This window comes from Nycticebus coucang, chromosome 12 (assembly GCF_027406575.1).
Source record: "Nycticebus coucang isolate mNycCou1 chromosome 12, mNycCou1.pri, whole genome shotgun sequence".
Classification (NCBI taxonomy): Eukaryota; Metazoa; Chordata; class Mammalia; order Primates; family Lorisidae; genus Nycticebus; species Nycticebus coucang.
Window position 1 is genome coordinate 49,052,644 of NC_069791.1, and position 14,481 is coordinate 49,067,124.

The 14,481-nt window shown below is 34.5% G+C and overlaps 1 protein-coding gene across 1 annotated transcript; it reads left to right on the plus strand.

The window, feature by feature from the left end:
* Nucleotides 1-7,014: 7,014 nt before the first annotated feature.
* On the plus strand, nucleotides 7,015-11,596 carry LOC128561776 (NKG2-A/NKG2-B type II integral membrane protein-like). The gene is made up of 6 exons (XM_053556349.1): nucleotides 7,015-7,201; nucleotides 7,810-7,905; nucleotides 8,665-8,718; nucleotides 9,228-9,370; nucleotides 10,444-10,544; nucleotides 11,488-11,596. Exons 1-6 carry the CDS (start codon nucleotides 7,015-7,017, stop codon nucleotides 11,594-11,596), a joined length of 690 nt encoding a protein of 229 aa, XP_053412324.1.
* The last annotated feature ends 2,885 nt before the right edge of the window (nucleotides 11,597-14,481 follow it).

Sequence of the window (14,481 nt, forward strand, 5' to 3'; positions counted from 1 at the left end):
AACCCTACAGCTAAGGCATAAAACAATTAAAATCCTCAAAGAAAGTATGGGGAAAACACTGGAAGCTATCAGCCTGGGGAAGGACTTTATTAGGAAGACTTCCTAGGCAATTACAACAACAACAAAAATAAACAAGTGGGACATGATGAAACTGAAAAGCTTCTGCACAGTTAAGGTGACAACAACCAAAGCAAACAATCTACACATTGGAAAACAATATTTGCATATTTTGAATCAGACAAAAGCTTGATAACTAGGATCTACAGAAAACTCAAATTAATAAACATAAAAAGAGCCAACAATCCCTTAGATCACTGGGCAAGAGAGATGAATAGAACCTTCTCTAAAGAAGACAGATAAATGGCTAGCAAACATGAAAAAATACTCATCATCCCTAATTATTAGAGAAATGCAAATCAAAACAACCCTGAGATACCATCTAACCCCAGCGAAAGTGGCCCGCATCACAAAGTCTCAAAACTGCAGATGCTGGCGTGGATGTGGAGAGAAGGGAACACTTTTACACTGCTGGTGGGACTGCAAACTAATACAACCTTTTCAGAAGGAAGTGTGGAGGACACTCAAAGAACTCAAGCTAAACCTCCCATTTGATCCTGTAATCCTATACTGGGCATCTAGCCAGAAGGAAAAAAATCCTTTTATCATAAGAACACTTGCACTAGACAGTGTATTCCAGCTCAATTTACAACTGCCAAAATGTGGAAACAGCCTAAATGCCCACCAACCCAGGAATGGATTAACAAGCTGTGGTATATGTACACCATGGAATACTATTCAGCCATTAAAAAAGATGGAGACTTTACATCTTTTGAATTAACCAGGATGGACATGGAACACATTATTCTTAATAAAGCATCACAAGAATGGAGAAACAAGAATCCTATGTACTCAATTCTGATATGAGGACAATTAATAACCTAGTACACAGTGGGGGATTGGAGATGGGGAGAGCTAAGAAAGGGAAGGAGGGAGGAGGTGTGGTACAAGGGGTATGGTACACCTTTTGGGGGCAGGACACAATTACAGGAGGGTTCTTATCTAACAAGAGCAATCAATGTAACGTGGTTCTCTGTACCCTCAATGAGTCCTCAACAATAAAAAATAATAATAAGGACCAATTTTTGGTATTGTTGGTATTGTGAGAACAGCTAGGTCTTCTGAGGTATTGGCAAAAGTGTTCATTTATTTACCTTTAGGGTCTTACTAGAGTGAATGTCTGGTTTTCATAGGCTATAGAATAATGATTTGGATAAATATAAATAAAATAGATGTCTGTAAAGGACAATTCAAAGTTTCTAGCTTCTTAGATTTTTTGCTGAGGTTTACAATTACTAGGGATGGAAATTCTAATCGATGTATGTGGTTCATTATATGGGGTTGTAGAGGTGTAGTGTGCATTGTGAAAGAGGCACAAAATGTCTTCTTATTGGGAAAATATAGATATAATGTTTTTCTAATTCAGAGATTATTTTAAAGTTTATTGGAAGTAAGAATTGGGAAGAAGAAGGCAAGATAAAAGGCACCTAAAATGTGGAAATGAGATATAAAAAGTCTATGAGTTTGTTTTTTTTTTTTTTTTTGGTAAATGATTAATCAGAGAGGAATGGTTTTGTGTGAGATAGAAAACAGTAAGCAGAAGAGACAGCAAGATGTGAAAAAAGATATAAAGATGGATTTTTGATAAGGAAAATAAAAAGAAAAGAATAATATTGCATAGAAAAGAACTTCTATGGACGTCTTTTTGTCTTAAAGTAACTGCTTGTTTAAAGGAAGGAAAATTTGGGATAAAAACAGAAAGTCTAAGTTTGCTATTGACGGTCTATGTAAATTCAGAGAATGTTCGTGAAAGAGATTTACAAAAAACTTTGTGTGTAATCATGATGGCTGAAATTAAAAGGGAAATTTCTGATGGGAAAAATGTTCCAGCTTTCTTCTGCCTGGTTTAAAGCTGCAGCTACTAAGTTACTGTCTGTAAAAAAGGGGGAATCTCAACATCTTCTCATGCTGAATCAGTAGGCAGCCTTCGTACTGTGTTTTTGAGGATAGGATAGATTGCAAGGCCATTTAAGATATGAGAGCTGAATGCTGTGGGGTGGCATTGAGGGACAAATGAATACCAGGCTTGCAAAGACAAGGATAGACAGGGATGACGAGCATGTGCTTGGATACAGTAAGGGTGAGTCATGCTGTCTCCAGACCCTGAAATCCAGTCACTGTTTCAGAGGGAGCTATGGGTCAGGAAGCTTCAGCCATGTGAGATGGTACATTATATCCCCACAGGACATCCTTCACTATCTGTGGTTGGGACACCTTCTTGGGTCACACTAAATTCTCACTGTTGATAGGAAATAAGCCTACATAGACACACTGGGCCAATGCAAGGAGGCCAGCCTGCTGGAACAGGGGACCCCCGTGCCAACAGATAGTCTATCTCTCTTTTTGTTCTCAAAGAAAAGCTTTGGTTATGGAGCTTCAATTCCCACAAATTCGCTTCTAGAATGCGTACTGAAAAACTAGAAAGCCTTTGGCCTTGTCAGCCTTTCAAAATGTATACCCCTTTGCATCACAGCCTGGCCTCAACATGAACGATGGATAAAGAATCCTGGCCCATGAACGGGAGTCTTAACCACAACACGATTTTACAGTTAGACCTCTTTTGTAGAGAGGAGAGAAAGTGGTCAGAGGTTCCCTACAATCAGACTTTTATTTATCTGAGGTAAAAGATTAACTAATACATTTGCAAGGTGTCCAACAGAGTGAGAGTTAATACTGTTAATATTTAAATGAATTTTCTACATGAGTCTGAAAGAGGAAGACCTTAATGGCATGTACATTTTCTGGGTTTCTGGGGATATATTATGGAGGAACATACAGAGTCATAGAAAGATGTTCTCACATAAGATTGCTTTAATATTTCTTTAAACATTCAACAAAACTATGTAACATCAGAAATAGTGAAATAATGAAGTGCTAAGTAGCAGATAGATGCATACTGTTAAGTATGGCATCTTCTGGTCAAGACTGAAAAAGCAAGAGAAGATCCATGTGTAGCCATAAGAGGAACCTCCCTTAGGTGATTTGGAGAGTGTTTCTGTTACTTGCCAACTAAAATAAGTGCTGGACAGTGATTAAATTGTCCTTACAATTTTTTTTGTGTGTTTTGCAGTAATGAAAGGATAAATACCTGTTTCAATTAGGATATTTATATACAAATGAGGTGTGATTTCAGCAATGGTATAAGAAGAGATTCCTTATTGCCTTCAACACTAGCTTTACTTTCACTTTCTTTCTTTTTTCCTCTTTCTTACAAGGTCATCTCTTGCACAGCAGAGGAACATCTGGAAACAGAGTCAGTTATTTGTACAGATCTACAAACCAGTTCAAGATTTTTTCTACTTGTTCTAGGCAAGTGAGCCAGTCTTGTCTCTGAGAGTTACCCCAGGGTACATGACAACCTGGGAGTATGATATATTATTCTTTTACAATTCTGATGGTTGGAAGTAAAAAATAAATATCACTAGACTGAAAGGAAGGTGTCATAATGCCATACTCCTTTCAGAAGGTCTAGAGGAGAATCCTATGCCTGGTGGCTGTACATTCTTTGGCTTGTGGGAGAGTCACTTTAATTTTCAAGTCGAATATCTTTGAATCTCTCTCTTCTCCGTCTTCACATTCTTTATTCTGTATATCATAAAAGAGTTTTCATTATTTTTCAAGTTCTTTTTCTACATTACTTGAGATAATCATGTAGTTTTTATCTTTTATTTTATTAAGGGTGCATTGCATTAACTGAGTTTCATATATCTCAATGTCGTGGTATTTCAGAAATAAATCCCACTAGGTATGGGGTATTATTCTTTAAATATACTATTGAATTCTATTTTCTAGTATTCTGGGGGGATGTTTACACCAACATTCTTTATAGATGTTGGTCCGTAGTTTCCTTGAATGTAGTACCCTTGTCTTGTTTTTGAGATCAGGGTAAAGCTATTCTACATATGTTAAATGTCCTACTTTTTAAGTAGAGAAAATACAAGGCAAACCAGGAAAGCATCCAGCCATTATTAACACTATGTTTCAAAGTATGTGGCTAGATACTTTTCAAATAGCCCTCATAATTTGAAATTACATCCCTCCCCCACTTAGTTTGACTTAGGTTTTAATCACTTAACAGCAGACAGTCCTATTAAAATAGAGAATTAGTCATGCTAGAAAATGAATCAATGAACACTATAATGAATAGTTATTAATAATTTTATACTCTGGCCTGCTGATGTATTTAAAAATTGAGTAATGTTTTATCTTTTGCAGAAACATTTTTGTCATGTTTTAAAATTAAAATTAAATGAAAAATGGAGGAACTAAGGCAGAGAAATGACAATGATAAGATTGGCAATGATGGATTTTGTGTCATCTATAATAAATCGAGTAATTTCTCAGAATAATTAATGAAAAATATCGCTAATAATCTGTTGATAATGTTACTATGAGTTTTAGAGTTTTTTCCATCTTACTAGAAGTGACAAGGACGGTGCCTGTGGCTCAGTGAGTAGGGCACCGGCCCCATATGCCGAGGGTGGTGGGTTCAAACCCAGCCCCGGCCAAAATGCAACAAGAAAAAAATAGCCGGGCCTTTTGGCGGGCACCTGTAGTCCCAGCTGCTCAGGATGCTGAGGCAAGAGAATCACATAAGCCCAAGAGCTGGAGGTTGCTGTGAGCCGTGTGACGCCACGGCACTCTACTGAGGGCAGTAAAGTGAGACTCTTGTCTCTACAAAAAAAGAAGTGACATGACAAGAACATGAAAAAGATATAATGCTAAGATTTAGCAAACTAGTCTAAAAGGGAGTCTTAGCTATCTAAGCACACTTAAAGCTAAGTTGGCATATTTCTCATTGAGATGAAAAAGTGACCCAGATGGGTGGTGAAGTCGTTTCCCCCTCATGTATCTTGAGGACTATGAACACAGCTTCTCAGAGTCACTTACAACGGACAAACTAAAGGACACACTTTAGAATTCTACTTTGTCCTTACAGTAAGAGCCCAGTGTCTCCTGTTTTGGGAGGTGTCTGATGAGATAAACTGATTTCAAATTAGCCCGTATGTGAGAATTTCCTGTGCAGACCTTCAGTGACGCAATGATGAGAAATCTACTTTTTCCACTCTTGCGGCACTCTGAGCCTCTGCAGGGCACTCTGTGAAGATCAAAGACATTGTTTGTTCTTGTCCAGAACTGATGCCTTTACATTTCACCTTTTATTTCTCAGCTGCCTCGGGCCTTTCCTGAGAGCAACGTGAGCTCTGCACTAATGGATGCGTGACCTTATGGACGCAGAAGGTATGTGCTGCTACCCTCTGTCTCTCAGCTAGCCTTCCTCATTTAGTGGAAGATTCCAAATACTAGAGGTGATGCATCTGAGGAAATTAATATGCAATAAAATTAGAGTAGAAACCAATTTTCTTATTTGAATGATTCAGGTTAAAGATCTATAATATGAAACATATTGGAGGATTTTCCAAGTTTGCAGATCGCTGCCTCTGGAGACATGGTCAAGATATATATGTGGCTTGGTTAGCAAACATAATTTAAGGGAAACCCCTAAACATTATCACAGTGAGCCATTAACTGCAAATTAGCCATCATTTCATTGTTTGACACTGAATAATAACATAATTTATACTTAGCTTGCCCACCATAAAAGATTATTAAAAGGGAATACATTAATGATAAAAGCTGAACATAATTCCTCAGACACTTGTACAAAAGAAAGAACATTTTATTTTTAATTAAAATAAGGATAAGGTAAATTACATAAAATGCTGAACTTAGTTAATATATAATCGAAAGACATGAAAAACATTAATCAGATATTGCAGAAAAATGCACCAAACTGATGTAAGCAATTTGTGTAATGATTTATTTTCCATAGTTTTACTGCCATGAATCAGAAACAATAAAATAGCAATTGTGAATAAAATAACTAATTTTATAGAGAACTCTAGGTATCAGCTTGAGTGGTAGATATTTTCGTACATTACAGTTTGTATGATCTTATTTGTATTTTAGATTAAGAGGCCAGGTTTTTAGATGCTAAGTAACTTTTTCAAGGTCACTTTGTGTGAATTTCAAAGCCAAAATTAATTCTCATGGACTCTAGAGCTCATTGACTAAAGTATTATATTACATTATATGAATTAAAGAAAATAATCAAATCACTAATGTGGCCTTTGTTGACACTGACTAACATTATAACTTTCTGGAAGTTTGAAATAAAAGCGTTCTTCCATAGACGGCATACATTTCTTATTTATACTTTTATACTTTTATTTGTTAACAATAAAATTAATTGCCAAATCTTCTGTAACTAAGAATTAATGATTTTTTGTAGCATTTCTAATACTGTTTAAATTAATGATTTCTCAAAACCCTTCTGTTATTCAAAAAAAGACCACTTAATAACACCGAGTCCATTTTAATAAACAAGTGTAAGCTACAAATCAAAAGCGATTTAGTGCACAGGCTAAAAGACATGTCAGTTTTCCTATTCGCCATTTTAAGATCACTCAGTCTTTAACCATTATAGCCTTTCAAAATTTGATTTTCAATCAGTACATATATTTTTTAATGCAACATTTTAATTTTTGATACAGTTATTTTTTAATGTAAACATGTATCTTTTAATCAGACTTTTAAAAACATATATATGTTTATGGAGTTCTTTATTACTTGCTACTTTTGCTTTTCATTATTCTAACAGCAATGTTTTGAACAATGTAGAAAATCTTATAAAAATATTTTATTTTAAGACAGTTGGGTAAGCTTTAAGGAAATTAGAGTGAGAACTTAGAATGTTCAATGCAAAATGAGAACCAGTACCTACTCTCCACCTCACGCTTTCCGACTGCACTCAGGTTCTTGTCATTAGATAAACCATTTACTATCTTAAGACCAGGTATCATAGAGCAGAGTCCCTGACATCCCACAGCTGCAAAGATGGATAACCAAAGAGTGATCTACGCTGATATAAATCAGGCTCAAATCCCAAAGAAGCAACAAAGGAAACCTAAGTGCACTAAAAGCCCCGTTTCAGAATGTGAACAAGAAATAACGTATGCGGAATTAAACCTTCAAAGAGCAGCTCAGGATTTTCAAGGGGATGGCAAAGCTTACCACTGCAAAGGTAAAGCTCTTTTTTTTTCTTTTTCCATTTTTTTTTTTTTGTTGAGACAGTCTCATTATGTCGCCCACAGTAGAGTACTCTGGCATCACAGTTCACAGCAACCTCAAACTCTTGGGCTTAAGCAATTCTCTTGCCTTAGCCTCCCGAGTTGCTGGGACTACAGGCAGCTATTTTCTGGTGGCAGTTGTCATTGTTTAGGAGGCCCAGGCCGGGCTCAAATCCACGGCCTTGGTGTATGAGGCCAGCCCCCTAAGCTCTAATAGCTACTCAATATAACTGTTCCAGGATGGGCAGTCGTAGTGCAGGGATGTGGGGAAAGAGCAGGCAGTGCTCACATAGTTTTAATCATGAAGATCAGAGTCGTTCTAATTTGACATATGTATTTTAATATGAAATAGGCAAATTTTACTCATATGTTGTTGAGATCTGTAGTCTTTTCCCAACAACTCAGGGGGCACGACATTTACTGAGAATGCAGTGGTATATCCTCAGGGGAAGATTCCTGTGGTAGGTGTGGGTTTGGTGATTCTCTGGGTATGCGGGGTCTCTTATATGTATTCTAACTGTCCCCAGCTCTCCTCTTTCAGTGTTTCCGTTTCTCCCCACAGGTTTACCATTCCCTCCAGAGAAGCTCATTGCTGGGATCCTGGGAATCATCTTTCTTGTCTTACTGTTCACTGTGGTAACCAGTCTTGTCATTTCCTGTAAGTATGTTTTGTTTTGGAAGAATTTTGAAAGTACCTCTAAACATTGCATAAGATCAAGCCATAGAATTCTCATTTTAAAGCATGTTTTAGACTAAATGAGAAAGGATTATTCAGAATTTTTCAAAACTATAACTAAAAGAATATTGTAAAATGTCTTTGCTTTTAATTACATGTATATATTAAAATTTCATGACGGGTGCCTGGACATAGGTGGTTAGGGCGCCAGCCACATGCTCCGTGGCTGGTGGGTTTGAACCCACCAGGGCATGCTAAACAATAAACAAACAAACAAAAATAGCCAGGTGTTTTGGCGGGCACCTGTAGTCCCAACTACTAGGGAGACTGAGGCAAGAGGATCGCTTAGCTCAAGTCTTGGAGGTTGCTATAAGCTATGACACCACTGCACTCTACTGAGGGTGACAGGGGGAGACTTTGTCTCAATAAAAAAAAAAAAAATCATAGCACAGACAAATTTTAGGAGTCTGAAATGCTTACTGAGACATAGAAATTAACTTTTAAAAGTGGTTAAATCAAATAATTCCAGTATTACAATATATGAAATACACAGAAGTGGTAATTTGGTTTGATAGGCTCTGAAAAGATTTTTCCCCTCAAATCTTCTTTAACTTCATTTATTTTTTCTGGCTAAAATCAGTTTTATCACAGATAATACTAAGTGATATAGCATATTTCAAAGACTAAAATTATTGTGACTTAGACACTAATTTTTAATAAGGATTACTCTAATTTTTCTAGCTACAATAGCACAGAAGCAGAGCAATTCTTCACAGAACATAGGAACTCAGAAAGGTACTGATATTAGTCATTTTATATTTTGTTTTGATCTTTAGCTGTGCAAAAAATGATATTAGATATTTTTTAAGGGTGATAAAATATTGAACAATAAATATTCAGAGAAAAGGTAATGGGGGGTATTTTCTTATCTTCAATAATTAGTATAAATACTAATTTGAAATCACTACACTCCCTTTTTGCTATTTGACTCAAATTGCTACGCTACCATTGGAAACAGTTAAATCACTTTGATTTTCCAAAAAAAGTAGTTTAATCAGTGATTTTTTTGGACGTTGAAAGGGTGGAATTTTGTTTAATGTATTGATTTTTATGGCAATATGATTAGGGGATGAGAGGCTGATGCTCTTCTGTGCATGTGTATGAGTGCTTTTCTTTAAAATATTTATTAGTCTATAAGGATTTGATGACATATACACATATTTTTATACCTTTGAAAATGTGTCAACTAATCATCGTTTTAAAAATTCATATTGTGGAGATAGTAATTTGTAATTTTTCTTCAGCATATCAATGTTGTCCAGAGGAGTGGTTCACATATTCCAGCAATTGTTATTACATTGGTAAGGAACTCAAAACTTGGAATGAGAGTTTGATGGCCTGTGCTTCTAAGAACTCCACTCTGCTTTATGTAGATGATGAAGAAAGGGTAAGATGTTAAATGTTTCAAATACTTTAGTGGAAGCTTATTTCAGTCAATATTGTATTTCATCATATTCTTGTACATATTTTAGATTAATTATTTACAAGTCTATACATTATTCTGTTGCGTGACTTCACCATTGTTTATTTCTATTCATAAGCTAATGTATATTTAAGTATTACCTATTCTTGTTGCTCATGGAAAACGATGCTTCTATAAATGCTTTTATTCTAAATTAAATTTTGTAATTTAATTGTACAATGTATAAACACATCGTGAATGTGCAAATTTCTCACAGAATGAATGGATGCCTATAATACACATCGGAAAACCAAATAGGAGTTTCTAGCCCCAGTAGCCCTGCTTGTATGAATGAGCTCATCCCTTCTCCTCCCTCCTTCTCAAACCACCGTCCTGAATTTCGATATTACAAACTTTACCAGTTTTTGAATTTTAGTATGTGACAATACTCACTTTCCTGTCTGTCTCCTTTTATCCTTTGTGATACTCCTGCACTTCACCCCTAGTGATGCAGTCAGCTTAGTTTGTTAAGCTTCACTACAGTTTTATGCACATGCCCTCAGGGACACAGAGGCTTCCCACATGGAACACAAACCAGTATTTTTGGCTTCTATGTCTCTTATTTCCTTAATGGCAGTCCTTCCAATTCCTTTCAAAATGCCAACTCTGAGAAACATAGTAGAAATATACTTTGAGTTTATATTAGCATCAGGAGAAATGTATGTAGTGTCTGGACATGTATGTAAATTCCTGCTATATTTGTTTTGCCAATATGAGTTCCTATTAAATTACATGGATCATAATTTTCAAAACTAATGTAAGAAGAAGAATGAAATGACTAAGTATTAAATGTTTAAGAGTTCATTTTAAGCCAAAATTACACATGCTTGTGAAAGCTTTTACTAATATATAAAGTGGTTTTCAACTTTAATATTGCTTAAAATATTAATTTTGTTTTGATAATTATAGATCCAATGAAAGAACATCTCATTTGCCCTTTTAAACATTTGTAAAATCTTCAATAATTATTTAAATATAGAATATTTATGTTTCTGTAGGAATTTCTGGGCTCCCTGTCATTTTGGTCATGGATTGGAGTCTTTCGTCAGAGCAGTGGTCATCCATGGGTGTCAATAGATGGCTCGACTTTCAAACTTAAGTAAGTTATTTTCAATGGTGCTATCTAGTAGAAAAACAATAAAATGAAGAACAACAGAGGACTAATATAAGTTTAAGTTGAATTATAGGCATTTAGAAGATGTTGAAATTTAGGGAAATGTTGACATAAATATTAAAGAATGGACCACAGTAGTCTCCCCTTATCAATGGTTTCACTTTCTGTAGTTTGAGGTAAATGTTGTCAACCCTGGTCAGAACATTTTGCAATGAAAATCTGAGAGAAAAGCATTTTATGAGCTCACTGTTCTGAGTAAGTAGCAGGATGAAATTTCACAATGGTCTACCCTGTCTTGCCTGGGACCTGAACCATCTGTTTGACCAGCAGATCTACACTCTAGAGGTGACCCAGGTATCAATCACATAGAAGCCCTCTGGGGAGCAGACCAGTTGTAATAACAGTGCAGTGCTCACATTCAAGCACCTCCTATTTTACTTAATAATCACCCAAAGGCAAAGAGTAGAAGAGTAGTGATGCTGGCGTGTTGTTGTACTTCCTCTTAGTTGATTTCAATCCCTTCTTGTACTATATATATATATAGTACAAGAAGGGATTGAAATATATATATATATATATTTGTTGTACTTACTGTCTTGTTCTATTAGTTATTGTTTTTAATCGCTTTTATATGTAATTTCTAATAAAACATTATCACAGGTGTGTTTATGTATAGAGTAAACACAGTATATAGTAGAGTTCAGTATAATAGGTGGTTTTAGGAATCTACTGGTGGCCTTGAAGCGCATCCCCTATAGATATGGGGATTACTGTGTTGTCTTCCTAATAGCAACTCTTACTAACATTGCATTGAAAACTCATAATTGTATTCATAAAATTATTTTCTTAAATTACATGGAAAATGCTCTTGTTTCATGGATTGTCCCCATAAAATATGACAGAAATATGTATTTTTTCTTCATTGCAGCATAGAAGAAACAGAACTGGGTGAATGTAATTGTGCTTTCCTACTCAATAGTCTTCAATCAGATGTATGTGGATCTTCAAAAAGTTATATCTGTAAGCACAAGCTTTAGAAGTAAAGCACCTGAATTTGGATTCAGCTATGCAATTTTGTATTTTATGAAATGGAAATAATATTTTTATTGAAAAAGTAAAAAAAAATTGTTATTTGTTTATAAATACAAAGATTAAAAAAAATTGCAGGGTAATACACCACAAAGAAAAGGATATCATTTCTTTTATGCCTGGCTCTTTTTGCTGAGCATTGCTTGTGTAGCATGTCACCTTGTTAAATTTGCATGTTATATGCGTCTGTTTATATGAAATATCAGAAATAGACAAACCCATAGAGAAAGTGAAGTAGTGGTTGCCAAAGGCTAAGGGGAGATTGGTGTAAGATGTGACCACAAATGACTACATTTTTTTTCGTTTTGGGATGACAAAAATTTTGTGAACCTTTGGAGCTGATTTTTGTTGTAAATCTGCAAATATACTAAAAGTTTACGTACTTGAATACTTAAATAGATGTAATGTATACAATCTACATGACATCTCTATAAAAAATATTTGAAAATAACTCTCCTGGGATGATGTTTGGGACTGTCATATTTAAATATTCTGCCTCTTTATTAAGTTCACTTTTCCAAGCAATATCATGCTATGTCTGGCAATCTGTTAGGTTGTCTTTAATTTCTCTCTGTCATATTTTGTATTTTGGGTATTGAAGTCATGTAGAAATGCAGCTATTTCACATTTATGCTTTTGTAAATAGCATACTTATTTTAAAATTTTCTTTAAATATTTTGTTGCCATAAATAGAAATACAATTGAGGTTTGTGTGTTGATCCTATGTCCAGTTACTTCAAGGATTTTGTGTATTAAATCCCACAATTCAAGTATAGAGTGTTCTGGATTTTTGATGTAAACTACTATTTTATCTATAATAGTCAAACTTGTTACCCCAGATGCCATAATTTTTTTAAAGCCACAGCACTCTGCCCAAGGTGACAAATTGAGACTCTGTCTCACAGGAAAAATAAATAAATAAATATAAATTATTTTCAATGATGAAAAAGAGTTCAATAATTGTTTGAATTTTTCAAACCATTATTAAATTTTCAATAATGGTTCTATGTATATTATACATGCATTATTTCCTGCTTTTGATGAGATTTCAAATCTCAATCATATTTAAAAATTTTTTATCATACTTTTCTCATATTTCAGTAATTTTATAATATTCCCTTTTTCTAATATATTTTGCATTGCATCGATGTTGCATTTTTACTCTTTTTGCAGCATTTGAAATTATATTTCTTTTCTCCGTATAATGCATATAAGGTATATTACTCTTATTTCTTGTAAATATTAAACCAGTGTTGTGTTTCTGAGATAAACTCACCCTGGCCATTTTGTATTATCCTTTTAAAAAGATCAGTGCATGTATTATATTAGAAGTAAGATTTGTTTCCTCATGCATGTTCACAGGGAGATTGTATTATGCTTTTATTCATTGCTGTGCACTTGAAAGTTCTTGCTATTGAGACTATGCTGGGAAGCATTTCTTTTTTGATACCCTGCAAGCCTTTGTGTAAGAGTATTATTTTATTTTGAAATGTTATTATTAATTAGTGATGTGATCTGAGTCTGTAGAATATATTTATGACAATGTTTCTATAACAAGCTCAATTTGTTTACTACCTGTAGTGCTTACTCAAGTATCTTTTCTTACTATATTTTGGTCATTTGTGTATTTTAGGATTTTTTATTTCAAATGGATATTAAATTGTATTTATAAGATGGATCATGCCTTGTTTTTCACCTGTAATATCCAAAAGATATACCAACAATTAATCTAGAAATAAAATATTTGTGCCTCATCAAGCACTTTCTTAAATAATTAATCTTTTGTTAATTTTATTAAGTATTTTCAATGAAAATATCATTGGCTTCAAACCCGCCTGCTCAGGTGTATGTGGCTGGCGCCTTAGCTGCTTGACATATTCTTCTCAGTAAAGTATCTCAAGAATGGAAGAAAAAGTATCCAATGTACTCAGCTCCACTGTGAAACTAATTTATGGCTTTCATATGAAAGCTATAACCCAGTTAAACCTAAGAATATGGGGAGGGGGGGAAAAGGAGGGGAGGGAAGGGGAAGGATGGGTGGAGGGAGAATGATTGGTAGGATTACACCTATGGTGCATCTTACAAGGGTACATGTGAAACTTAGTAAATGTAGAATATAAATATCTTAACACAATAACCAAGAAAATGCCAGGAAGGCTATGTTAACCTGTGTGATGAAAATATGTCAAATGGTATATAAAACCAGTGTATGGTGCCCCATGATTGCATTAATGTACACAGCTATGATTTAATAAAAAAAAAAAAAAGAATTTTATGGCTAGACATGGTGGCTCATACCTGTAATCCTAGTATTTTTGGAGGCCAAGGCAGGAGGATTGCTTGAGGCCAGTGATTCAAGATCAGCCTCAGCATCATTGTACACCATGATTGCATTAATGTACACAGCTATGATTTAATAATAAAAAATCAGCCTAAAAAAAAAAAAAAGAAAATGTCACTGGCTTTGTTGACCCTCTCTATTGTGTCTTATGATTTTATACTATGTGTTATTTTCTTTCATCTATTTCACTTCTACTTAATTTAATTTCAACTTTAAAAAAATTTTTTGATGCATATTCAGATAATTCCATTTCTGAACTTAGTTTTTATAGTATATGTCTTTAAGGCAATTAATTTTTCACAAGAAAGAACTTTGCTCTACTTTACTCATAATTCAAATAATAGAATTGGTAACTATTGTCTTAATTTTTGCCTCTTTCTATAGTAACATGACAATTAAAAATCATGTAGATTTTTGAATTTTTGGTTATAAACTTCTATTTAAATAAACTGTAATTACAGTATTTATTGTGAAGCTGAAAAGATCTACATG